This window comes from Meriones unguiculatus, chromosome 1 (genome assembly GCF_030254825.1).
Source record: "Meriones unguiculatus strain TT.TT164.6M chromosome 1, Bangor_MerUng_6.1, whole genome shotgun sequence".
Taxonomy (NCBI): domain Eukaryota; kingdom Metazoa; phylum Chordata; class Mammalia; order Rodentia; family Muridae; genus Meriones; species Meriones unguiculatus.
In genome coordinates, this window is record NC_083349.1 from 61,486,176 (window position 1) to 61,513,173 (window position 26,998).

The 26,998-nt window shown below is 44.1% G+C and overlaps 1 protein-coding gene across 1 annotated transcript in view; it reads left to right on the forward strand.

The window, feature by feature from the left end:
- The first annotated feature begins 18 nt into the window (after positions 1–18).
- Pdcd11 (programmed cell death 11) overlaps positions 19–26,998 on the forward strand; it is a 43,309-nt gene continuing 16,329 nt past the window's right edge. The window contains exons 1-21 of the mRNA XM_021650612.2: positions 19–139; positions 1,711–1,829; positions 2,743–2,871; positions 4,399–4,566; positions 6,203–6,364; positions 7,680–7,803; positions 8,298–8,479; positions 10,337–10,444; positions 11,973–12,179; positions 13,205–13,329; positions 13,494–13,554; positions 14,123–14,269; positions 16,408–16,659; positions 17,190–17,330; positions 17,714–17,908; positions 18,607–18,777; positions 19,638–19,857; positions 21,979–22,125; positions 22,875–22,990; positions 25,122–25,669; positions 26,579–26,641. Of these exons, the coding sequence (XP_021506287.1) occupies positions 1,728–1,829; positions 2,743–2,871; positions 4,399–4,566; positions 6,203–6,364; positions 7,680–7,803; positions 8,298–8,479; positions 10,337–10,444; positions 11,973–12,179; positions 13,205–13,329; positions 13,494–13,554; positions 14,123–14,269; positions 16,408–16,659; positions 17,190–17,330; positions 17,714–17,908; positions 18,607–18,777; positions 19,638–19,857; positions 21,979–22,125; positions 22,875–22,990; positions 25,122–25,669; positions 26,579–26,641 (3,368 nt within the window). The 5' untranslated portion in view covers positions 19–139; positions 1,711–1,727. The remainder of the gene's footprint in view (positions 140–1,710; positions 1,830–2,742; positions 2,872–4,398; positions 4,567–6,202; positions 6,365–7,679; positions 7,804–8,297; positions 8,480–10,336; positions 10,445–11,972; positions 12,180–13,204; positions 13,330–13,493; positions 13,555–14,122; positions 14,270–16,407; positions 16,660–17,189; positions 17,331–17,713; positions 17,909–18,606; positions 18,778–19,637; positions 19,858–21,978; positions 22,126–22,874; positions 22,991–25,121; positions 25,670–26,578; positions 26,642–26,998) is intronic.

The window sequence follows — 26,998 nt, forward strand, 5'->3', positions numbered from 1 at the left end:
ACTTCCTATCTCCGCCCCGGTCCTACTGACGTCATAACGGAAGTAGCCCTGGTCTGGCCTAAGCGTGTGGAAGAGTCGCGTGGGGCTGTCGGCTCACGGATGTGCGCGCGCGATTTCTTTGGACCCATCCATCCGTGAGGTAGGCAGCCGCGGGAGCGGTGGGCCTGTGACCCGGGAGCTTCGGGCGAGGAGGGACGACACCCCATGGCTCCCTCCTCGGCTTTCTGGCCTGGGTCTCTGGGTTTCCTGCTAGGTGGTCTGTCCCCCTCATGCCCCTCTGCGCTAGCAGTTCCTGCAAGCCAGGATTTCCACTTCAGGTGCCTAAGTACCTTCTCCGCACGTAATCGCCAGACTGGTGCGTCTGTCTCAAATTCTAAAGTGAGAATTAAAGGTTGGATTCCCAGCAGAGGACACCTCGAGAAATATACGGTTTCTATGAAGCATGCATCCATAACAGATCAAATCCTGAATTTCCTCTCGGTGCTCACGTCTCTCACAATCACGTTCTTACTAAAGTTTTAATCTCAGAACCAACCATCCTGTCTTTCGTCTTCATTTATACGTAGCCCTGGTTCTCATGTTTTTCCTGATATACGTCATTTAAATCCTTATACTTGATTTACTTGCCTTCAGTTCTTTCTTTTTCTGTGCATTCTGTAAACTGGAGAATATTGTTCATTATTCTGACTTCCCCCAAGTCTCTGAATTAGCAAGTAAATACAAAGTACTTATTTTTAATTAAGTATCTTCCACTAAAGAGCCAAATTGTTTCTAAAATGTAACTTGTTACTGTGCTATATTTCCCTTGTGGTTTACTTGAATAATTCAAGTTGTTTTTTTTTTTTTTTTAATTTAATCATTGTACAGCCCGATCCCAGTCCTCTCCCTAATAATTCAGTTTTTTAAGAAAGGCCTTTGAACATATGTTTAATAGGCAAATGGCTGCTGTATTTTGAAGAATAAGCTTTTCCTTGTTTCTGTATTTTTTCATATTTTCTACCGTCATGTTCCTATTTGCTATTATTATTAGTTATTTTTGAGACAGGGTCTCATTATGTAGCCCTGGCTGGTCTGGAATGCACAGAGATAGGCCTGCCTCTGCCTTCCAAGTGCTGGAGTTAAAGGCATGGACCACTAGATCTGGCTTCCTACTTATTTAATATATAGCTCTAAAGCATCGTTCTTATGAAGCTTGCCATCTTTACTGAAGCTTGCCACTTCCTTTTTGTTTATGCTTTGTAATATGATTTGTATTTTAAATTACATATTTTATAAATAATGTGTGTTTGGAAGTAAGAATTTATGTGTTTATGTGTGTATACATATACATACACAAACCTGATAAATTACGATTTAATTAAATGAACATTTACCAAATTGAACTTATTTTCTGGAAGACAGTCCATAGTGTTTAGTTTGTGGTTTTGAGGCAGACAATGTTGGAAAGATGAAAATGGATTAACAAGAGCCTGATATATCGACTGTTTGTTTCTCTGTGTAGCCCTGGCCGAGACTCTGTAGACCAGGTCACTCAGCTGCCTCTTGCAGGATTAAAGCTGGAAGCTCCCACGTCCTGGCAGCATATCAGCTATTTAATCATACTCTTCAGTCCTGTTTAGTGATATTGCTGGACAGTTCTCTTGTCCATTTGTCACATCCTTAATGAATCCTGCCATCAATCCTATGACTCACCATTATTCTTTCCATCAGCTTTAGGAGAACCAAACATGGCAAACTTGGAAGAAAGCTTCCCCCGAGGGGGTACAAGGAAAAGCCACAAATCAGAGAAATCTTCCCAGAAGGCAGTTGAACAAGACAACTTATTTGATGTAAGTGGGATGCTGCTTTGGCAGGACCAGAAACTCTAGCATCTTCAGGAAGATTGAGCCCCATTTGCAGCAGTTATTTTCCAGTTTGCTTCTCTTTGATGGTACTTTTAGAAAGCGAACTTTAAAGAGATTCTGCCACCTCAGGCTTGTTTGAAGCATGGCATTAAGTATTTGACACTGAAGTGCTTTTATAACTTGTCTTTAGGGAGTCTGTGCCAGTTGGTTAAGGAAGGGGGATATAGGTACTTGATACTGAATTTTGTTTTGTTTATGGTTCTGGGAGTATATCCTTGTGCATGTTAGGCAAGTGCTCTACTCCTGAGCTCCATTGTCCCGGTCCTCATCATTGTGCATTTATTTAAAAGGAGTCGTAGTAAATGAGAGTTTGCATCGAAATGCAGTCCCATAGAGTAGTTTGTGCTCTAGATGCTACAGCAAAGGAAATTGCCTTGGATGTGTACCTTAAGGTTGGTGCTACAGAATCTCTTGATGTAGGTTTTAGGGTAGAAGTCATTGTTCCATGTGGAGGAACTGAGGGAAGTTACATAGTTAGGTGAAGCTATAAAGCTTGTTGAGGAAGAGCTTTGGAGTTTTACATTACTCTGGACTCCATTTCCATGTACTGTAACACATGGCTTCTCAACTGGGGAAGCCCAGTATCCACCCCATTCAGTAGAAGAGGAACATAAACATAAAGGTTGGGAAGATGAAGGAGACTTTCAGAGCATGGGCGAGGGGAACATTGGTGCCTGAATGCTGGGCTTGGAGTGGAGCAGAAGTGAAAAGAACGGGGGTGGGGGTGGCCTGGGAAAGTTTGCAGTGACAGGAAAGGCAACGTAGCCCAAATGTGGTAATGGCTAAGATTGTGGCTTCTCATCCTTTTGCGCCTTTATGGATCTCCCCCCCTCTTTAGATTTCTACAGAAGAATCCACTAAAAGGAAAAAGAGCCAGAAAGGGCCAGCCAAAACAAAAAAATTAAAAATTGAAAAGAGACAAACCAGCAAATCTGTGAAAGAGAAGTTTGAAATTCTTAATATTGAGGTTCGTTACTATTTGCTTTTCTTTTTAACATGTTACTTGTTTAAGTTTGTATATGTTCTTCCCTTTTTTCCTTCATTCTTTGCACATACACACACATACACACAATTTTACGGTTTTTGTGTCTGTAGGGATTTACGCAGATTATGATAAATGAGCTTTTTTTTTTTTTTTTTTTTTTTTAAAGATATTTGGAGTTTTTTGAGGTAAGGTCCTATGCTGTCCAGGCTCTCTCTATGTAGCCAAGGACCTCCACCTCCCAAGTATAGGGATTACAGGTGTGCGCTGCTGTCTGTATGGAGCCTGCTTCCTTTCTGTCCCGTACCCTCAGTCTTTGTTCACTTGAGTTTGAGTCAGCATCACATAAGCCAGAAGTGGTGGTGCATGCCTGTGATAGTAGCACTTGGTAGCTGGGGTTAGCAGGACCAGAAGCTTAAGGTCATCTATTAGTTCCAGACTAGTCTGAGATACACAGGATCCTATCTCAATAAACAAAGCAAATTATGAAAATGTTAGATATGTGTGATTTTGCTTGTGTTTTAGTAGACATGAGAATTGACAGTAACTCTAGCAGTCATTCTAATTCTTATTTTATTTTTATTGTTTTTGGAGATAGGGTCTCACTCTATAGCCCTTGGCTAACCTAGAATTCACTATACCGATCAGGCTGTCCATGAATTAATAGAGATCTTCCTGCCTCTGCCTGCTGAATACTGGGATTAAAGGTGTGCCCAATCATACCTGGCCGAAACTCATTTGCTTTGTAGATGTGAAATGACATCTGATAAATGGTGTTGTTTTTATGGTTCTTAAAATTTCATATTATCCCCACTCCCCCAGTATATGTTCATTTAAAAAAAAATAGTTAAGCTATTCTGAGAGTAAAGATTAATTAGCTTGCAGAAGTATTTTGTTTTTTAATATGAGTATATATATTTTTTAAGACAGGGTTTCTCTGTGTAGCCTTGGCTATGCTGGAACTCACTCTGTAGGTCAGGCTGGCCTCAGACTCACAGAGATTCACCTGCCTTTGCCTCCCAGGTGCTGGGATTAAAGGCATATGCCACTACACCTGGCTTCCTAATATATTTTTTAAAAAATGTTCAATTTGGTGGCAGTTTAGAAAACTGGAGGTTTTATATAAAAATGTGATTTTGGCCCCTCATGAAAATCAAAGTGCTGACAACAGAAAGCCCATTTTTCCATGTTTGAGGTCTCAAGGAGCTGTGTCATGGTTGTGCTCTTAGAAGTGACACACACACTCCAGACTGCCATTGCTTCAGTGGCCTGTCTCGTCACCATGCTTTCTTGTAGGTGTTCAGTGAGGGTTGCCGGGATACAGTAGAAGGTGAGAGCTCCTTGGTAACGCTGTTTCTCATCACAACCTTTCATGGCGCCTGCCAGTGACATGTGCATGCATTCTCCTTTCCTTTATCAAATTCCTCTAGCATCAGTGTGGGGACTGGGAAGCTACAGTCCCCCAGACCTCATCACTGTTGTCTGCCTTACTGTGTGTGTTTTCCTTTTCAGTCCCTATGTGAGGGAATGCGGATTTTGGGTTGTGTGAAAGAGGTCACTGAGCTGGAACTGGTGGTCAGTCTTCCCAATGGCCTCCAAGGCTTTGTGCAAGTGACTGAAATCTCTGATGCCTACACTCAGAAGTTGAACGAGCAGGTGGCACAGGAAGAACCTCTTGAGGTAAGGGGTGTCTGAGTGAAACGTGCTCCTGGAATTAGAATAGAGCCAAACAGATGTAGACCCACCACTTTGCCAGATGCTAAGAAAGGAAAGTATGTGTGCCAGGAGAACCATTGTCTTTTTAATCTTTCACGTTTTTGTGTGTATGTGGATTTACACATGTCACAGGACTCACATAGAGCTCAAAGGATAACTTGTGAGATTTGGATCTCTCCTTCCATCCTGTGGGTTCCTGGGAGCCAACACAGGTCCTTAAGGCTTGTTCAGCAAGCATCTATACCTGCTGAACTATCCTGCTGGGCCAGGGGCCGTATTTTTAAAATAATATAGGGTGGGTTTTTTTTGTTTTTTTTTTTTTGTTGTTGTTGTTGTTTTGTTTTTTAACTTAGTCTAGGGAATCTAGAGCACCTCTATAAGGAAGGACCATTGGAGCTGAGGGCTGAAGGATGGTTTTCCAGATAGAGAAAGAAGGGAGATCAAGCGAGTCAGGCTGTTGCAGAGAAGGCAGGTGTTGCTACCGTAGGAAGAGCAAGAGGAAGGGCAGTGTAGGAGGAAGCTGGGCAGCTGTATAGAAGCCAGACTATGCATGACTTTACAGACCATCTTAAAGATCGGTTTTAGATGCTATAATCAAAAGGAAGTCTTTGAACTGTTCTCATTGGAGTGGGTGACATGTTGATGGCATAGCAAATAAACTAAAATGGTATGAGTAGTTGCCTCAATCAGTTAGGATGCTACAGCTATTAACCTCGGCACTGAGATTGACAGCAGCCTAAGGATTTATCAAGGATTAAGGAGGTGAAGCCATGGCCAGAATGATACACTTGATATGGGTGAGGCAGAGAGGTGCTGGGGACCAGTTGTAAGCTTCCACTGTGTATGGTTTGATGGGAGAGATGGTTATTCGTCAGCTGCTATTTTCAATTTGAGCTGCACTTGATCCCAGGGGACAGGTGATTGCTGAGTTCCAGAAAATCTGGACTGGAAACAAATGTGTGGAACTTGTATAGCTGATGAAGGTATGAAAGGGAAGAAATTAATTACTTCTGGAGATCAAATTAGAGTGAGAAGAGCCTGCAAGACTGAGTCTAGAGTAAATGGTGAACTGAAGAGACTTGCTGTCAGAAGAAGCAGGAGGGGCCAGGAGGATAGAAAGGGCAACCATTAAATATTTATGTAAGAGAGCAAGGGCCTAACTCAGGTTAATGGATATGTTTAGCATGCATGAGGCCTTGCATTCAGTCCCCAGTACCAATATGTAAATGTCACGTAAGCAAAGGACTACTAAATGGAGGTGGCATGGAGCTTACTGTCTTAGCAGGTACAATAGAGTGAGAGGAATAGGAAGAATTCTGTGTGATGCTAAAGGGGAGATGAACTAGAGACAGGAAGTACAGACAACCCTGGGTCATCCATTGACATCTGCCTGTTTCGTGGCAGTACTTGAAGGCTCTATACCTAAGCCCAAGGTTGTGACTTAACTGTAGGCTCTTCCTCATGAAGAGCCTTACTCCGTTTGCCTTTTGGCTTCTCTGGAGGTTTGAGCATGAGAAGTCACTGAGGTGAGGCTGGGCAATGGATTCTTCGTTCAGAGGAAATACATATATATCAGGTCTTTCTCATTACCTTTACGCAGGACCTACTTCGCTTGCCTGACCTTTTCTCACCTGGAATGTTGGTGAGATGTGTGGTGAGCAGCCTGGACATCACAGAGATGGGCAAGAAGAGTGTAAAACTTTCTGTAAATCCCAAACGTGTCAACAAAGTGCTGAGTGCTGAGGCCCTGAGGCCTGGCATGGTACGTATCTGGATGCCATGGAAAGGAGGAACAGTTGTACCCTGTCTCATGTGGGTATGGCTTGTGCCACCTTTTACTTTCTGCTTAATGGCTTAGGCTTTCTGGAACAGTGGTCTGTTAGCTACTTAGTGATCATTGAACATTTGAACCTAGTTTTATTACTGTGGAAGGAGGAAAGAAAACTCTAAGCTTTTTTGGTGGCACAGTCAAATGTCTGCAGGGAGCATTCATGGGAGGCTTGAAGATGGTGAAAGAGTTCCCCACCAGCTCTTCACAGACTTAAGTTTTCCCAGAATCTTGCCATGTAAAATGTCAAGGGGCTCTCAGTGAACACAGGAAAAGGGCAGATAGCAGTCAGCTTACCAGTTGTCTTTTTTTTTTTTTTTTTTTTTTTTTGTATAGTAGCTCTGGCTGTCCTGGACTTGCTTTGTAGACCAGGCTGGCCTCTTGAACTCAGAGAGATCAGCCTGCCTCTGCCTCTGCCTCTGCCTCTCAAGTTGGGGGATCAAAGGCATATGCCACCACCACCCATCTCCTACCAGCTGTCTTAATACCCAACTCTGTGGGAATTCAGGCAAACTTATTCAGGCTAGATCCTCCAGCTCTTCTAGGAATGACACAAAGTGCTGCAGTCATGTCTGGTGATTAAGGGTCAGATGTATCTTGAAGTGTTTTCTTAGAAGCAGTGGGATTTGGGGAAAGCTAGAAAGTGTAATAGTATTTAGTTCAGTACAAAGAGAATAAAAGCCAGGTTGCAGTGAGTTGCAAGTGTCAGGAGCCCACTCCATGACAATGCTCTTTTAGTCACTTTGTCTCTTGCTGTTCTCACAGCAAATAGGGAAGTCAGTAGACAGTCTCCCTTCTCCATATGAGGTCTCAGTGACTTCGCAGAGGGCAGCTAAAGTCAGCTGCACTGCTTCTCATGAAACAGATCTTGGCAAGATACACTTCCTCAAGAGTTTAGAAAAAAATGAACAGAAGATAAAAGGATGGTTCTGGATTCTCTTGGTAGTCCTGGCTCTGGGTGTGACTGTGGAACTCATTGCTCTTTGCATAATATAAAAGTATTTGTGTGTTACTTCACACTTTAGCTATATATAACACTACTCACTTTCAGGAAACAAAACTCTTTACACTCTGTGAAAAAGTTGATGTCTTCTCTTTACTCAGGTAGGGAGCTGTGATTAACAGGCTTGAGAGGCTGTGATTAATGAGTAGTACATTTGTAACATTTGTGTTTAAATGGTAGTGAAATTTGTGGGTGTTCTGTTTACCTTTGACCTGGAACTTTTGAGAATGTTTTCCCTTCCCCCAGCTGCTGACAGGCACAGTGTCAAGCCTGGAAGACCATGGCTACTTAGTGGACATTGGTGTTGGTGGGACCAGAGCTTTTCTGTCACTGCAGAAAGCCCAAGACTACATTCGACAGAAGAACAAAGGTGAGGGTGAGCAGAGAAAGGGGCTGATATGTGGGAGTGAGCTTAAGCATGTGGGATTATATTTGAATGTTTATATTTTAATGTTGATTTGACTAGCAAGACAGAATGGTGACCCTGAAAGACTGGTTTGCTTTGGAGAAGTCTATAAATGCCAGCTGATAGGAAAGAAGATGTGTAAGGGTCAGAGAGTAACAAGGTCTCTTCTCTCTTATGGTCTGGCTTCAGTTTCCTTCATCTCAGAGATTCTGCCGAACTTGGCCTCCCAGACCTTTGACTGGCACTCCTGGCTTATTTGGTTCATTTTTTTTTTTTTTTTTTTAATAGTTGAATTCTAGATCAGTTAGATTCACATCCTACCCTTTTCTTGCCTGGTGAGTATCAGATGCTCACTGGGTGGGGAGGCCATAGTTCTTTCCAGGTTTGCTTGGGCCATGTTTAAGGACTCTTCTCATAAAGATATATTTTCTTTTTTGGTTGCTGGCCTGGCCTCGCAGGTGCTAAGCTCAAAGTTGGCCAGTACCTGACCTGTCTGGTTGAAGAAGTGAAAAGCAATGGAGGAGTTGTGGCTCTCTCTATAGAACACTCAGAGATTTCTTCTGCTATTGCAACTGAGGAGCAAAGCTGGAACCTGAACACCTTGCTGCCAGGGCTGGTGGTCAGAGCCCAGGTGCAGAAGGTAAGCTGTTGGTTGTTACTAATCTTTTGGAAAAAAAAAAAATTAATATTTATTTGCTGGGCAGGGCTGGCACACACCTTTAGTCCCAGCACTCAAGAGGCAGAGGCAGGCAGATCTCTTGAGTTCAAGGCTAGCCTAATCTACAGAGCAAGGTCCAGGACAGCTAGGGCTACACGGAGACCCTGTCTCATTTTTCTGTAGCTCAAGTTATAGGTGGTGTGAGCTGCCTCGTGTGGGTTCTGGAAGCCAAACTCTGGTCCTCAGGAGAGCAGTGCACACTCTTGATCACTGAGCTGTCTATCGCTCAGCCCCTGTGAAATGTAATTTGTAACAAGGTATTAATATGCGTTCTGATAAAGCTGTCCAAGAGGGTACCCAGTAGATATTTCTGGTTATTGAGCACTTGGAATGTTGCCAGTGTTTTATGTCGATACAACAGAACTTTGGGAAAACTGTTATTATTTTATTTGTTTGTTTGCTGAGACCATATAGTTCTGGCTGGCCTGGAACTCATGGTTTAGACACCAGGCTGGCCTCATACTCAGATCCTCTTGTCTTTTTTTCCCAAGTTCTGGGATAAAAGGAATGTGCTACTATGCCCAGCCTCGACAAGCTATTATTGTCTAACTTTATCTGATATTTTTGTAAAATTAGTTTTGGGTTTTTTTTGTTTTGTTTTGTTTAATTTCATTTATAGGGCTAGAGGGATGTCTCAGCAGTTAAGAATGCTTGTTGCTATTGCAAAGGACTTGACTTCAGTTCTGAACACCCATATGATTCCGCACAACTATTTGTAAATCCAGTTTCAGGGGATTTGACCCCATCTTCTGACCTCCATAGGCACCAGACGTGCATGTGCACTGCAATCAGCACTGTACATAAGCTAAATTAATCTAAAACAAAAGCTTTTTAAACATTGAGAGAAGCTGGATGCGGTGGCTGGCGCACACCTGTGATCCCAACACTCAAGCACTCAGGGAGGTAGAGGCGGGCAGATCTCTGAGTTTGTAGACCAGTTTGGTCTACAAGGCGAGTCTAGGAGAGCCAAGGCTACACAGAGAAACCCTGTCTCAAAACAAACAAACAAACAAAACAAAACAAAACAAAAAAAAGAAACTCCCCAAAAAACCTACATTGAAAAGAGAATATGTGTAAGTTCACACATACCATGGTGCCTTGTGGAAGTCATAGGCTGACTTGTGAGATTCAGTTTTCTTCTTCAACATATTGTTTCCAAGGATCAAACTAAACTAAGGTTGTCAGACTTGATAGCAAGCATCTTTACTCAATAAATCAGCTTATTGGCTCCATGTAATTATTTGAGGTTATTAATATGACTTGTATCTATCTATCTATCTATCTATCTGTCTGTCTGTCTGTCTGTCTATCTATCAACTATCAATCATCTATCTAATCTAATCTATCAAGTATTCTGCCTGTATGTGTGACTGTATGCCAGTAGAGGACACCCAATCTCATTATAGATAGATGGTTGTGAGCCACCATGTGGTTGCTGGGAATTGAACGAAGGACCTTGGGAAGAACAGTCAGTGTTCTTAATCTCTGAGTCATCTCTCCCATCAACTCATGTTGATTTTGATTTTCATTTTCCCAGCAATAAGTGATTGTCTTCATTTTCATGATGATGTACTTATGGAGCTTCTTTGGAGAAATGTCTGTTCAGAGATTTTTTACTTTTTTAAATTAAATGATTAATATTGATAAGGGCTAGCAATAGGAGGAGAAATGCAAAGTTGTGGGTGTTGTGTAATCCAGTGTTTGTTATGAATTATCTTTTATATTCCAGGCCACTTGGTAGAATTCTTTTAGATAACTAACTGTTCTGTTTACTTCTAGGTAACTCAGTTTGGACTCCAGCTAAACTTCCTTACATTCTTTACGGGCCTGGTTGACTTCATGCACCTGGAGCCCAAGAAAATTGGAGCATATTCTTCAAAGCAAACAGTAAGAAGTGTTCTAGCTATCTTTCCTTGGTTCCTAGTTGTGTCTTAGCTGTCCAGTGTCCTAGCTAGCTTCCAGGGAGGCTGTAGGGCTGCATGTGTGTGGTGTATAGTGAGATGGGGAAGTGCTGACAAGTGCTTTGGAAGATACAATAACTAGTAGCTAGACTGAGCTGAGAGAAGGGGCAGCCCCAGAAGGCAGCTTTTGGCTTTTATTTTAAAGGAAGAATAGTTGGTATAAGAGAACACAGTTTGTTCAAGTATGTGAGGCCAGGAACAGTGGCTCATACCTGTGTTGCAGCATTTGTGAGACAGAGGCAAGATGATGACCTCAGATTTGAGGTCAAACTGGTCAAGTTCCAGGCCAGTCAGAACATTCTCTCTCTCTCTCTGCTTCTCCCTCTTTCAAGTACACCACTCTTCATCCCCCACCCCGAGGAAAAAAGTTATGTGAAGCCTCTGTGTATAACTCATGTTAGAGTACTTACCTAGCAATGCTGTGGCCCTTGTTTTCATTTTCTAGCACTCACCATCCCCATATTTAAGATTTGTTTTTAATTATGTATGTGGGTTGTTCATGGCCATGACTGCAAGTGTCTTCAGAGGCCAGAGCATTGGATCTCATGAAGCTGGAGTTGTAGGCACTTCTGAGCTAGGAAATGAACTTGGGCCCTTTATAAACACAGTGCACGCTCTTAACAGATTAGCCAACTCTCCAGCCTATCCCTCTCCCTTTTTTTCACTTGTGATTCTGTAAGTAGTGTAGATTTTTTATTGCATTTTATTTGTGGAGGAAGGGAAGCAAGTGTGCCACAACACATGCGCAGAGGTCAGAGGACAGCTTGGTGGGACTCAATTCTCTCTTCCTACCGTATGGGTCCTGCAGACTGATCCAGGTTGTCAGGCTTGGAGGCAGATACTTTTACCCACTGACACCCACTGAACCACAGCTGCCTTTACCCGCTAACACCCACTTTAGTTTTTTAGATTTTAGTAGTAACCATTGTAGGTTTTCTACAGTTACCTAAATGTTAAAATTTTACACAGTGAACATGTGTATTTTAGAATGTATGTTATTTAGAATTTTTAAATTCTCAAATGATTTCATCTCACTTTCAAAATAGTAGTACATACTTAAGTATCTCAAAAATGTTTTAAGAGAAAACATTGGTCCTGATTTGGACCAATACTGTTAATGTCATAGTAAACTTGCTAGTGTTGTTTCATGATAGTTATGTTTGTGTGAAGAGCTGCTATGCCATGTACGTTTTAACCTTGCTGGTAAGATGGATAGTTGAGACATTTCCATAGGCCTTCATTGGTGACACTGATATGAATGAGAGTACACACAGTTAGTCCCTATGCAACATTCCGTTTGACTTTTCCACACGCTGTTTGATTACACAGACTGACACTGGTACTTCTGAAGATTAGTACTAACCTGGTTAGCATGGTCAGTTGTGGCACCTTAGAAGGTCTGCTCTCACCTGTATTATGTGGGCGCCTCCTTCTCATTTTGCTCTTTTGTCCAGGTAAAAGCCTGCGTCCTCTGCATCCATCCTCGCACCAGAGTTGTGCGACTGAGCCTGCGTCCCATCTTCCTGCAGCCTGGGCGTCCACTCACCCGCATCTCTTACCAGCACCTAGGGGCTGTGCTGGATAATGTTCCTGTTCAGGGTTTTTTCAAGAAGGCTGGGGCTACCTTCAGGCTGAAGGATGGGGTACTGGCCTATGCCCGGGTAAGGAGATTCTTTGTTTAATCAAGAATCTCATTACTAGAATGACTTTAGGCAAGTTGGGTCTTTTTCTATTTCCTTCATCCCTTGTTGTTAGATAACCTCCAATGTGAAAAGCTGTCCACAAAGTCAGAACAATGCCAGTGCGTTGTTTCAGAATGCTTAGCAGCTTCTTGTCATGTATGATAGCTGGTCGGGGAAGAAAGAACGGGAATGAGATAGAATCCAGACCAATGCTCAGCAAATCTTTTTTTTTTTTTTTTGGTTGCTGTTATATGATTTTAAATTATTATTATTTTGTGTGTGTGTGTGTGTGTGTGTGTGTGTGTGTGTGTATGTGTAGAGTGCCCATGAAAGCCAGAGTACAATGTCAGACCCTCTGCAGCTAGAGTTACAGGAGGTTGCAAGCCGCCCATCACGGGTGCTGAGAACTGAACCCAGCTCTTGTGCAAGAGCAGTATCTACTCTTTATTACTCAACCATCCCTTCAGTCCCAGCAAAACTTTTGTTAAAGGGCTAGATAGAGAGTATTTTAGGCTTATGGGCTGTTTAGTCTGTGTCTCAACAACTGTTTTGCATGAAAGCAGCCACAGACAGTATATAACTGAACAGGCTTGACTACCATCAAGTAAGACTCATTTATAAAAATAGACATTTGCCATGAGTATGTTTTATTGACCCATGATCTAGGCTATTCTTCATGAAATTCTAGGATATTGAAGAATGAAGATTGTTTTAACAAAGTACTATTTTTAAATTTTATTTTATATGTATGGGTGTTTTACTTATATGTATATTTCTGGACCTACTGTGGCTGCAGTTATAGAAAGATGTGAGCGAGCATGTGGGCACTGGGAAGTGAACCTGGGTCGTCTAATAAAGCAGCCAGTGCTTTAGCCACTGAGCTGTCTCTCCTCAAAAAACATCTTTATAGTGGATGGTTAATGTTGTCCTCTCCGTGTGCTTTGAATTTGGACTGCCTCAGAGGTGTGTTTCTGACTTAACTTCACTCATCTGGTATTCTGTAGCTCAACCATCTCTCTGATTCTAAGAAAACATTCAATGCTGAGGCCTTCAAACCAGGGAGCACTCACAAGTGCAGAATTATTGACTACAGCCTAATGGATGAGCTGGCCTTGCTGTCTCTGCGGAAGTAAGTGCCATTAGCACAGGGAGAGATTCTCTGTGTACATGCACCTCCACTTTCTTCTGGTCTTGCTGGGTGAGGGTGTCTTCTTGTTGGCATGATTGTGGAAGTCCTGAATTTTAGGCAACCCCTTCCTTAGACTCTGTAATCATATTTTTCTTTTGTCCTAGATCAGTTATTGCAGCTCGGTTTCTTAGATATCATGACATCAGGACAGGGACAGTGGTAAAGGTAAGAACACCAGCATCGCATAGATCCTTCTCCACCTTCAGGCATCCTTGATGTCAGCACATCAGTTCCTTGTTAATTCATATGAAGTCGTAACCCTGCTGTCAAAAAACTGAAATTTCTGAGCTTCCCTTAGGTGACTTGTAATTAGCTTCAAAGTAAAATCTTACTAGCCCCACCCAACTTAATGGAGACAGTGGGTCACAAATCCTGGGGTTTGGGATTTGGTGGCAGCTGTTAGAGCAGATTGAAAGTTAGTTGTGTGATTTTAGAGAGAAACTGGATCCAGTTACCTCTCCTCCAGCATGTAGCACTCACTGAGCAGTTCCTTTCTAGGCAGAGTTTGCACTTTGAGAGACGTGTCCCCTCTTAGGGAGTATACCTGTCCAGAAGACAGAAAGTGCATGCTCAGCCAGAAAGCGTGAAAGGCTTCTTGCATAAGCCTGGCTAAGTCTAGGTTGGGGTACAGGAGTGGCTTACTCACACGAGATCTGCAAGGTGGGCAGTGAAGCAGACATGACAACTCTAGTAAGAGAAAATGTGTCGTGATGGCTTTTCTTTTGATCCTCAGGGCACAGTGTTGGCCATCAAGCCATTTGGAATACTGGTGAAGGTGGGTGAGCAAATAAAAGGCCTAGTATCTTCCTTGCACCTGGCTGACGTCATGATGAAGAATCCAGAGAAGAAGTACCATATAGGGGATGAGGTCAAGTGCAGGGTAAGCCCTCTGAAGGAGACCATATTGGGGTTTTGGGAAGAGGGAGGTTCTCAGCTGAAGTTTCTGCCTTTTTTTTTTTTTTTTTTTTTTTTTTTTGTGAAATGAATGTGTAATCTCTGCAGCGTATCCAGTACTTTACCTAACACTGGGAAATGAAAAGTGAGTCCCTGGGTTGTGTAGTAGAGTTGTAAGTTAAAATATCCATACAGGTCTTATGAAAGAAGTGGGAAATAATAGTAAGAGCTGGAGAGGACAGGAGCTCCACAAGGAGAGCAACAGAACCAAAAAATTTGAGCACAGGGGTCTTTCCTGAGACTCATACTCTAACCAAGTACCAGGCATGAAGATAACCTAGAATCCCTGCACAGATGTAGCCCATGGCAGTTCAGTGTCCAAGTGGGTTCTATAGTAATGGGAACAGGGGCTGTCTCTGACATAATCTGATTGGCCTGCTCTTTGAACACCTCCCCCTGAGGGGAGAGCAGCCTTACCAGGCTACAGAGGAAGACAATGCAGCCAGTTCTTATGAGACCTGATAGATTAGGATCAGAAGGAAGAAAAACCCTCCTCTACCAGTAGACTTGGGGAAGGGAGTATGTGGAGAAGGAGGAAGAAGGGAGGGATTGGGAGGGGAGGAGGGAGGGAACTAGAGGGGGGATACAAAGTAAATAAAGTATAATTAAAAAAAAAATCCATGCAGGAAAAAAAGCAAGCTAGGTGTGTGACCTTTTGCCACATGGTTTGGCTCAGGCTATATGCTGTGGTCAGAGCTCAGAAAGCGGATAGGTGGGAGTCAGCAACAGAATATTATCAATAGCCATTACCATACAGTCCTGTGTCTTAAGGACCCTTATTTTCCAAGTAGGCCAGTTAAAGGATAGGAAAAAGCCAAGTATGTGTCCAAAGTCCCACAGCTAATAATTGCAGAACCAGTTTTCAGATTTATCTCAGTATGACAATAATTCCTTCTGGACTTTGACCAAGTTTGAACTAGAAAAGATGGACAAGGTTTGGAAGGTTGTGGAAGAGCAGGGGATATGTCAAACTCACAAATAACCCTGAGATACATTATGTACATGCATGGAATGTTATAGCAAAACCCATTATTATCTATAATTAATATAAACTACTTGAAACCTTATTTAAAAAATAGCCCAGACCCTGGGAGGTAGTTCAGTGGGTGATTGCTGCACCCTAATGACCTGAGTCCGATTCCCAGGTCCCTAGTAGTGGAGGAAGAGAACTACCCTCTGACCTCTGTACACATGCACCATAGCACCTGCATACTTCCCACCCCCGACCCCAAACGTACATGCACCATGGCCTGTGCGTGCCCTCCACTATTCCACATATAAACACATGTGCCATGGCACGTAAATGCCCTCTGACACACACAATACGTAAACTTAATTTAAATATGCCACAAAAACATGAGAGGTTTCCAACAGATACTCAAATCCCTCAAGAAGCTCATTATAAAAAAGTGATACTATACAAAGCACTGGCATAGGGCCTGGAGTGTTCAGGCAGTGGGAGTCTCTGGCTCTGTTTTGTCCTGGTACTGATAGTCGAACTCAGCGCTTCCTGCGTGCAAAGCACGCTGTTCTGCTTAAACACACCACTGGCTAGAGCCGGGTTTTCTTACATTTACTATATTTCATCATTATTGATGCATAAAGGGTAGTAATTGAACATTGCAAATTTTTATGTAGTGAGGTTAAGGAATTAAAAACAGGTTTCTCTGCTCTCAAGGTAATTGGATTGCTCAGTCTGTATTAGAGTGTAACTAATAAATAGCACTAATGAGGTAATAAGGTAATCCACTTGGCATGTGGTGAGCCATTGTAAGTTTCTAGAACACCAAGCCTGGTGCTGTTGTAAGAAAATAATCCCACGGTGTGACTGGGAAACTGTTTTAGCACAGCCGCTTATTAGAGGAAGCGCATTTGATGGAGAGAGTTCTGGCTTTAGATGGCCATCCTGAAGGAAACAAAAGATCCACAGCTGAGATTATTAGAGGTGAAAGGTAGTTGGTCCTTGGAAAATGACCTATGGCCTTTGGGTTCCTAGGGTTGTAGACCAGGCAATGACTGTCTTGGTAACAAATGACTTGTTGATAGTCTTTATCTTTTTCCTAGGTTTTGATCTGTGATCCTGAAGCCAAGAAGCTAATAATGACCCTGAAGAAAACACTTGTCACATCCACACTACCTGCCATTACCTCCTATGAGGATGCCAAGCCTGGCCTACAGACTCATGGTGTTATTGTAAGGGTCAAGAACTATGGCTGCATCGTAAAGTTCTACAACAGTGTGCAGGGGCTTGTGCCCAAGCATGAGCTCGGTACCCAGCATATCCCTGACCCAGAAAAAGTCTTTTACACTGGCCAGGTAACTCCTGTACAGATGCCCTGTTCTTAGTGACTCCATGAACACAAGTTTAAAGCATCAGTAATCATGTGGCTGCCTTTTAAGAGGAGGGGAAAGGGAACGCAGATAAAGTGGACCTGAACCAGTTAAAAGGGGGAGGGGTGACAGAACCCGAAGTACTCGTTGGAATCCAGTGGACCCAAGCCCACTACCCAGAAGAAAGCCCTTATAAGCTATAATAAACCAGAGCTCTTCATATCAGACATTGTCACCAGATGAGTGCTAAGTAATGGGTTTGCATTTCTCTTAAAAAAGAACGTCTTAGAACTTGAGGCTTATAACTTGAAGTTATTTGTCTTTGTTGTAGAGGGTTGGCTTATAGGCTTTTAATGTAGTCTCTGTATCCATCATCTCTTCGCCACCTTTGGATCTGACCCAAGGTCTTGGTGGATCTCCCAGGGCCCCTTCAGTGTTCATGGAGGGCACTTTGCTCTAAGTTCTGAAGGCCTGTTGCTGCTGGACAGGGCCACACACATGTGATTTCTCATCAGGTGGTAAAGGTGGCAGTGCTGAACTGTGAGCCTTCCAAAGAGAGGATGCTCCTGTCCTTCAAACTGTTGAGTGATTCAGAGCCACAGAATGAGAGTGTCGAAAACAGTCAGAAGAAAGAAGGAGCCGTTAACATTGGGCAGGTACCTGGACAAGTGATGGTGCCGCATAGTGACAGCTGTGCTAGAAAAGTGCTGAGGCCTGTGCAAGAAAAGAGAGGTGGCTCTGAGACTGCAGGGCCTCTTTCCTGCCTGCCGTGCCAAATGGAAGCTGTCACGAGAGAAAAGCTGTGTTATGGCAGGGCTTTGCCGGTCTCCTCTCTGACTGCTAAGACAAGCCTGCAGTTCCCTTTTTCCTCCCGGAATCAGCAGAGAAACTCCCAGGGGGAACCCTAGAGGAGTCCTGGTGTGGGGTCTAGAGGAAAGTGTGTTTGCTATTAGCTTCTTGGGATTGGGATCCAGTGGCTCTGGCTCTGAGCTTTTTGCTCAGAAAGGGTCCTAATTTTTACCTTTCTGATTCTGAGTAGTTGGTGGATGTGGAGGTTTTGGAGAAGACCAGAGATGGACTGGAGGTGACCATCCTGCCCCATGGCACCCCGGGTTTCCTCCCCACACCTCACCTGTCAGACCATGTCGCCCATGGCCCACTGTTGCATCACTGGCTCCAAGCAGGTGACACTCTCCATCGAGTTCTGTGTCTGAGCCAGGGTGAGAGACATACTGTATCCTTGACTGGTGGTATTTGGGGGCAGTTGAAGGCCATAGGCACTTAATTCTAGACCAGGACTAGGAGGGGGGGATATCAACTATTTGAGCTTAAAAATAAAATGCTTCCATAAGACCAAATTGACCTGTGCCTGGAAAGCAGGAACAGGCCCTTAAGCTCTGCCAGGGGCTGGATGGGGTTGAGGCAGTTGCCCAGAAAGGTCTTACCTGTTGCGGGTATGGAGATCAGAACTGTTTTCTTGATGCTGCCTGTGGGTGTTTTTCAGGACAGTACCTTTTTCTTACCAACCATAAGACTAAAATCCTTAGGGCATCAGGGTAGAAGGGGATTCACTGGTGACAAGACAGGGTCAGTGGACAGCTGCACTGGCTGACCCAGCTGTGGACTGTGGACCTGCGCTGTGTGCTGTTAGCAGACCTCCAGGAATCTAGAGAGGAGTTAGCAGGAAGGAGTAAAGCTGACTGTCCAGCATCAGGGAGCATCAGTAGCTCCTGGAGGGCTGCACCTCTGGAGCTGCTGCTTCAGCAGTCAGATAATGCTTGCAGATGTGGACTCTCCATGCTCTAGTGTGCTGTCCACGCTCTGGTTCTCTGTCCAGAGTGACTCACGGTGATTGAAAAGTCGGTGGAACAGAAGAGGAAGTAATAGACATTTCATTTGTCTTTCTGGCATTCCTTAATGAGGTTCCTCTAGCTTCTTTGTAGGAAGCCAGCTTTGGTCTCCACAGTAGAAGGTGGCCAGGACCCTAAGAGCCTCTCGGAAATCCAGCCTGGAATGCTGCTCATTGGTTATGTGAAGAACATCAAGGACTACGGTGTATTCGTCCAGTTTCCCTCGGGTCTTAGTGGCCTGTCCCCCAAATCTGTAAGTTCAGTTCTACGTACAAGGGCCTTTGAGGAGAGACCTCAGGCTCGTAGACCTGCTGCGTTGAGAAGTAGCAGGAGACTAATGCTTAAAGGAGGTCAAGGGGAACCACTCAAGGTGTGGATGCCATGAAGGCCGCTGGGAAAGGAGTGAGTGCATCTGATACATCTGTCCTCCCGCCTGCTCTGTTTCCTGGAGGAAGGGCCCGCTGTCTCTTACACAGCAGTATTGGAAGACAGTGGCTTTGATTTTCATCTCTATTGTAAAAAGAATAGAACTTGTTTATAGCATATTCAGCCTAAATTTTCCTGGATAGCCCAGTCTAGTTTTTAGAGCCTCCTGTGGTTTTTAAGGTGTAAAGGCACCAGTGTATCCCTGGAATTACTTTTTTTTTTTCTCTGTGCCGTTGGTTACAAACTTTGCAGATGGGAAAAGATCCTGGCACAGGACAGCCAAGGCTACACAGAGAAAACCTGTCTCAAAAAATTAAAAAAAAAAAAAACAAAAACAAAAAACTAAAACAAACAAACAAAAATCTTTGAAAAAAAAAAACCCAAAATTTTCCATTGGTCTGACTTTCTGATGTTTTAGAAGGGAGAGTCTCATCCCCTGCCAGAAAAGGGTAGGAAGGAGGGTTGTACCTAGACATGCTCTGTCCCCTTTGGTGTGCTAGTAATGGGTCTTCTAAATGGCTGTCATCTCTAAATGCCAGGGTACATAGATAGGGCCTCTCCTTTTTGTGGAAGGGGGATAAAACTGCTCAGAGAAAGCCAGGAAGCTACCCAGGCTCCCTTGTCCTTAGCCAGGACTGTGTTAATGGACAGTGACTTTCTTGTCCCGATTATTTATCTGCTGTTCAGATCATGAGTGACAAGTTTGTAACCACTCCAAGTGACCACTTTGTGGAGGGTCAGACGGTCGTTGCTAAGGTGACCAACGTGGACCAGTTGAAGCAGAGGATGCTGCTGTCTCTGCGGCTGTCAGACTGCAGTCTGGGGGATTCAGCCAACACCAGCTTCACCCTTCTGTGCCAGTGCCTGGAAGAGCTGCAGGGCATCCGAAGCCTCATGCGCAACCAAGGTAGGGTGTGTGTAGTGGAGACAGGAAACAGAGGGTAACGTCCAGACAGTAGTGTGTGCTTTCATTGTACCTATTGTTAGGTAAGTTGAGACTGTGTAGTTTAAATGAATCTGATGCAGTTTGATCAGGGAATGAAGTGTTTTTATGGCCAGTTTACCCTAAACCATGGCTCTTAGGTAGTGACCCTTATGTCTGAGCCTCTTCAGTAGCTTGGGGCTGTAATTGCATGCTACCTTAGCAAGCCTCTCTCTCTTTTGCTCTGTCTTTCTCCCTTCCTTCCCTTCCCTCTCTCCCTACCTCCCTTTTTTATTCTTTTTCTTTTTGTGGTGCTAGATAAGAACCAACCTAACCTAGTACCTCAAGCATGTTAGGCAAGTGCTCTACTGCTGAGATGCTTTTGTTTGTTTGGTTTTTGTTTTTCAAAACAGGGTTTCTCTGTGTAGTCCTGCCTGTCCTGGAACTCACTCTATCCACCAGGCTAGACTTGAATTCGGAAATTCTAAACTTGTCTCAGCCTCCTAAGCCATCTAAGCTTTTTTAATAGTAGTCGTTTATAAAGTAATCTTTACATGTTTATTAAGTGAATACCCATTTACTACCCAGAGTGTAATGAAGATCCACCTGAATTCTTGACTAGCGTGTACAAAACTCTGGGTTCTATCCCTAGTACCCAGAAGGGAAGGGAAGGTACAAGGATCAGGAGGAGTTCAAGGTTATCCTTGGCTACATAGCAAATTTCAGGCCAGCCTGGGCAACATATGACCTTGCTCCTACCCTCCAAAATAAAAGGGCTGGGCATGCAGTTTGTTTGCTGGAGTACTTACCTAACATGCACTAGTGTAGTGGCACACACTTGTAATTCTAAAACCCAAGGTGGAGACAGGAAGACCAGGGATTCAAGGACATGCTCAGCCACTTAGCAAGTTCTGATCCAGTCTGGGATAAATGAGACCGTGCTTTTTTGTTGGTTCTCCTCTTGCCTGGGGCCTGTGTTCCAGCAGCCCGTGAAGTCAGGAGGGCCAGAGACTAGAAGCTTGCCTGGAATGGCCAGCGAGCACCATACTGGGATCTCACATCCTGGGAACCAGCTGATGGGTAATTCAACTTTAATTCTAGAGAACAAAGGTTGTATAACCTTTGGCGAGTGAGTGGCAGGCTCCAAGAATAGCTGCACGGAATTGGTTGGAAGTAAGCGCTTCAAGGATGCCTGATTTGCATATACAGCACACTTCTATCATATGAATGGAAACACAGCACCCATTTATCATATAGGCAGGGGAGGAGAGAGCTAGCAGGAGCTGTGTCAGACATATCAAATGTGGCTGAGATGTCTGTGTCTAATGACACAGATGAAGTCAGGCAGAGAACAAGGGGTCCTGCTGGGAAAGAGGGGGTCCTCCCTTAACGCCAAGCCTATCTGGACTAGGCGAGAACTGCGCCCTCAACCAGCAGGGTGCCTCCAGCAGTTTTTTGGTTTTGTTTCTGTTTTTTAAAATCATTGTAAGTAAGGAGCCCCAAACTTCCCCTTGTCCCCACAGTTAGTCAAAAGTCAAAATTTCCCTCCATTCTGTGGCTTTGAGTTTATACTGCAGATTCACTTTCCATTCTCTTCTTTTTTCTCTAAGTTATGTTTATTTGAGTATGCTTATGAGAGAATGTGAATATACCATGCCATGCATGTATAGGTCAAAGAGCAGTCTATGGGAGTTGGTTTTTTCCTTCCACCATGTGGGTCCCCCAGGATTGAACTTAGGTTCTCAGGCTTGATAGCAGGAGCCCATTGAACCACCTCCCTTGCCTGACAATAGATAAGTTTGGGTTTTGCTATATATGTTTTATTTTGTTGAGACAAGGTCTCACTGTTGTAACCCTGGCTGGCCCAGAACTCACTTATATAGAGCAGTCTTCCACAAATTCATAGAGGTCTGACTGCCTGTCTCTCCTGTCCCTGCCTGTCTGACTGCTGGGTTAAATGTAATGTCTGGTCTGACACTGAACTGTTTGCACAAAGCAGTTGCACTCTTTTGGTGATTTGCTGCTCCCTGATGCTGGTGCATTTCCAGAGGAAGTGTGTTGAGAGCGGCCATCACTAATTCCCTGCTTTCTTTGGGCCTTCGGTAGACTCTGTATTGACCCAAACACTGGCTGAGATGACCCCAGGGATGGTCCTTGATGTCATGGTACAAGAGGTGCTGGAAGATGGTTCAGTGTTGTTCAGTTGTTCTGTGCCGGACCTGATCTTGAGAGCCACCAGCTACCATCGGGCAGGTGAGTTTACTCATTATGGATTGTTGGGGAGACCCTGTGCTTACTGCTCCCACTGTGGATACAGAATTCCCACAGTCATGTTGTAGATGAGTTGATGCAGTTGAAGCATGCTTATCTTGAATGAAGATAAAGACCACAGCAGGATGAATGCTTAAGTATGGATCTTGTGATGTTTAATGTCAGTCAGTGCTCAGCTTAACAGGATCCAGGATTACTTGGGTTGGCCTCTGGGCATGCCTAGGGAGCAGGGTCTTCTTAGCTGCCTTAGTTGCAGTGGGACAACCTGTATAGTGCTCCTGGGCTGTGTAAGAAAAGAAGGGAGCTGAACAATAGCAGCATTGGTGCTGTGCTCTCTGCTTCTTGAGTGGGTGTGATATGATCAGTGTTTCAAGCTCTGCTGCCTTGACCTCCCCACCATGGTGAACGACACTTGAAACTGTCAGCCAGAATTAACCTTTCCCTCCTAAGCTGCTTTTGTCAAGGCATTTTATTACAGCACCAGGAAACTAAGCTAGAAGGGCTTTTATTTTATTTTATTTTATTTGGGTAAAGTTGGGATTTTAGGTTATTAGGTTGTATAAATTAGGGCCCAACACAGCCCTAGCTATGTGTTTCCCTATCTGTGGACCATGTAATGTAGCAAATGTGCCATCTTTGCCTTCTGGACTGAGCCCCCCCCCCGCCGGAGAGATGCCTTCCTTCCCCTCCTCCACAAGGCTGACTGCTCTGTGCTTGGTTCTGCACTGCAGGCCAGGAGGTGGAGCCCGGACAGAAGCGGAAGGTAGTGGTCTTGCATGTGAACATGTTGAAGTTGGAGGTGCATGTTTCCCTTCAGCAGGACTTGGTGAATAGGAAGGCTAGAAAGGTAAGCTTACTTACAGTTTCCATCTTGTGGCTTTATATCTCGCCCTCCACACTACACTCACAGCTTAGGGAACTTGCAGTTGGAGTGACTGTGTACCTGGTTTCTCTAGGACATTTCTTGTTTTTACCTCTTGTCCTGGTATAGCCAATAGGACAGATTTTCATGCTAGTTAGGGTGACAGATTTTATGATCCCCCTATCTTTAGGGCCAGTCAGGTACCGTAATGAGTGAGTAGGACATACCAATGAGGGAGTGAGTGTTAGCACTCAGAACCAGACAGATGGGCAGATGTATGCCTGGCCCACGTGGGACAGACTGTTTGGCTCCATCTAGTTGTTATCAGAGGGCTCTCTGGGTCTAACGTTACTAAATGTATGTTGGTGTCCACCTCACACCAATCCCCACCTACCTCATTAGTTTTCAAGACAATCTGGCATTGACTTCAGTCCTGCCTTTGTCTCTCAAGTGCAATTTTTTTTCTAGATGTTGTATCACCATACTTTCAATTTCTTTGGTTTTATTTTGTTTTATTTCTACACAGAATGCCTCTGTTTAGCCTTGACTGTTCTGGACTCACCTTGTAGACCAGGCTGGTCTCAAACACAGAGAGATCTGCCTGCCTCTGTCTAGGATTAATGGTGTGCGGCACCACACCCAGCTCATACTTTCAGGTTTTTAGGAGAAGACAGAATTTAGATTTTGTTAGAAATAAATGTTGAAAACGTTGAAAAATAACTTTTTAAACAAACTCGGTCTGGGCATTTCTGGTGTCCAGGCAGCTCGTCCATGCTTATTACTGAGTGCCTCTGTAAGAAATGGGTGTGCTGATGCACTCCTCTAACCCCACCAGAGGTAGGCAGATCTCTTGACTGACCTGGCGGTCTACAGAGTGAGTTCCAGCACAGCCAGGGCTACGCAAAGAAACCCTGTCTCAAAAAGCCAAAAAAATTAAAAGAGCAGGTTTGAAGAAAATCTCAAGATCTGTAGAAGTTTTCTATAAGGATGTTCAGATTGTGTATTGCTTATTGAGAATGAAATGCTTGGGAACAGAAGTGTTTAAGGTTTTTAGGGTTGTACTTTTCTGTTTTTGTTATTTGAACTGAGTTTTCCCTCTGTAATACTGGCTGCCTTCCATATCCTGGGTGCTGATATTGCAAATGTATACTGGGTATGCTGGGTGACTTCAGTATTTTGAAATACTTACATAGATATCACTGGTTCAATATTCCTAATTCAAAAGATCTGAAACCTGAAGTGCCTAAAATGTAAAACTTCTGAAGTCTCATATACTAGTAACTCTCAAAAGCAAGGATTTGGGAGCATTTGGGTTTCAGGTTTTTCAGTTAGGTGTTCCCCTTGCATTTGATCATTATCCCAACTGTGTGCGTGTGTGTTGCTAATTATTGGTTTTGAGACCATTTCTCACTGGATAGCCCAAGCTGACCTAGAAACTTGAACTCTCAGTGATTCGTCTTATCTCAGCCTCCCAGATACTGGCATGATGGGTACATGTCACCGTGCCCAAGTGCTCTCACTCTGTTGTGTAGTAGGACCCTACCATCTTACCATCTGAGTAAAGCTTAGGCAGAGAGTGAGCGCAATGGGATTGGAAGGAAGGCAAGCAGAATGGAGTGCTTCGCACATAGTGTGCTCTTGTTAATGACTACTGTCTTAGTGATGGACAAAGAACTGAAGGACTGTGGTAGGATCAATCCTAAGCCTACTGGCAGTCATTTAGCTGTACATCAGATTCACCATAATGACCCCAAAGCTCAGATTCAGTAGTTCTAGAATGGAACATAGGAATTTAAGTTCAAAAATACTGAGGCTAGGCATGTTAGCATACCTGTAATCCCAGCAGTAAGGAGACTGAGGCAGGGATAGTATGAGCTCTAGACCACTGTGGATTACATAGCACACCTTTTCTGAAAGAAAAGAACCATTACAGCAGGATTCTGGGGATGCTGGGAACTAAGTGTGTGGGGAAGGAGGGCCATCTCTGTTGGGGGAAAGCTAGTTGCTTACAACCCAGTCTCCTGGGTGTCTGGGGGCTTCATGCACTGCCATGTGGGTCCAGGAATATGTGACCACACTGTGTGGAAGAGAGTGAATATGACTTTCTCTTTTCCAGCTGAGGAAAAGCAGTAGATACCAGGGCATCGTGCAACATCTGGAGGAGTCCTTTGCCGTGGCCTCCTTGGTGGACACTGGCCACCTTGTGGCTTTCTCCCTGACCTCTCACCTCAACGATACCTTCCACTTTGACTCTGAGAAGCTACATGTGGGGCAGGGTGTCTGCCTCACCCTCAAGACCACAGAACCAGGAGTGACGGGTCTGATTTTGGCTGTGGAAGGGCCAGCTTCTATGAGGACCATGAGGCCAGCTGGGAAGGATTCAGAGACAGTTGATGATAAAGAGGAGGAAGATGGGAACTCAGATATACCTGTGAAATCTAAAAGGAAGCATAGCTTAGCTATTGGGGACAAAGTCACTGGGACCATTAAGTCTGTGAAGGCCACACACGTTGTTGTGACTCTAGAAAATGGCATCGTTGGCTGTATCCACGCCTCCCGCATTCTAGATGATGTTCCAGTGGGCACCTCTCCTATGAGCACACTGAAAGTTGGGGAGAAAGTCACTGCGAGGGTAATCGGTGGGCGAGATGTGAAGACATCTAGGTATGAGGTTTTGGGCTATTGGGCTGGCTTTTGAGAGGCTTGGCAGTTACAGGAGGAATGGGAACATAGGTCTTAAAAAGTTGCATGTAAATGATAATTTCTCTTGGTTAGCTAAAAGACAGTCAGAATCCTTTAGTATGTTATTTTAAAAAAAAAGTAGCAATTAAAGGGTGGATTTAAAGTTAGAACTGACTTTGAATTTCAGGTTAACTGCTGAGTTATTTCTGTTATTTGTAAAGTGAGAATAATGGCATGGTCTGCCTTGGAAGGCCATTGGGAAAACTGACAAAGTGAGCATGAATGCTACCTGCATAGTGGGTTGCTGCTTCATGCTCTTGTTCAGTATATATCAACAGTTCTTATAGTATATCCTTCATGGCACGTCTTTTATTTGTATTATTTGTGTGTGCACACACGTGCATTCACAGGCACATACTATGGCCCATGCATGGCAGTTAGAAGAGACCTCTTCTGCCCCCTGTGTGATCTGAGGATTGACCTAAAGTGGTCAGGCCCACACACAAGCTGTCTCAATGACCCCTTACTCCAAAATCTTGTTGTGTATCATCATAGTGGAATTTCTTGCTATAACAAGAAAAAGGGGGGGGGGGTGTTCAAAATCTGGCCTATTAATATGGATGGCATACTAATTTCAAGAATTAAGTATAGGATCTCCAGTAAGTCATTCATCCTCTTCAGACATCCAGAATGAAACAGGAAATAGAATCTATAAGTCAAGTCTTTTCAGGGCCAGTCCTTAAAGACTTTCACTGGATCTTTGTCAGCCTCGTATGGTAGTATGTGTTTTGGGGGCTAATCCTCTAGGGATAGGATAGGGCAGAAGGAGTTCTGATCTGGGATCATTGTGTTAACAGAGAGTAAGAAGTGACTTGATTTCTTTTTCTCTAGGTTTCTCCCAATAAGTCACCCCAGATTTACTCTGACCATCGTGGAGCTGAGTATTCGGCCAAGGTGAGGGAATCCTAGCAGTGGTCTCCTGGAAAGTGTCCTGGGCTTTGGAACCAGTAACCCTGAGTTCTTGATCCTACCAGGGAAAGGGCTTCTGTGCCTCTCTCTGTCCAAGTTTCCTTAGTTCTGTGCCCGGATGCACTGAGTCTGTGTCTAAGTGGAACTGCTGAGGGAGACTGCAGACGCGTCAGAGAGTGCCTGCAGTTCCTGCTCAGCAGCTCTCCAAAGAGCCCCACGTGAAAGATGGGCTTTGTTTGTTTGTATTTAAAGAGCGGAGATTCTTGACCACGTGTTTCCATTTGAGCATGCTGAGGGTAGCAACCAAGGGCTCATGTAACCACACAGCTACGCCTCAGCTCT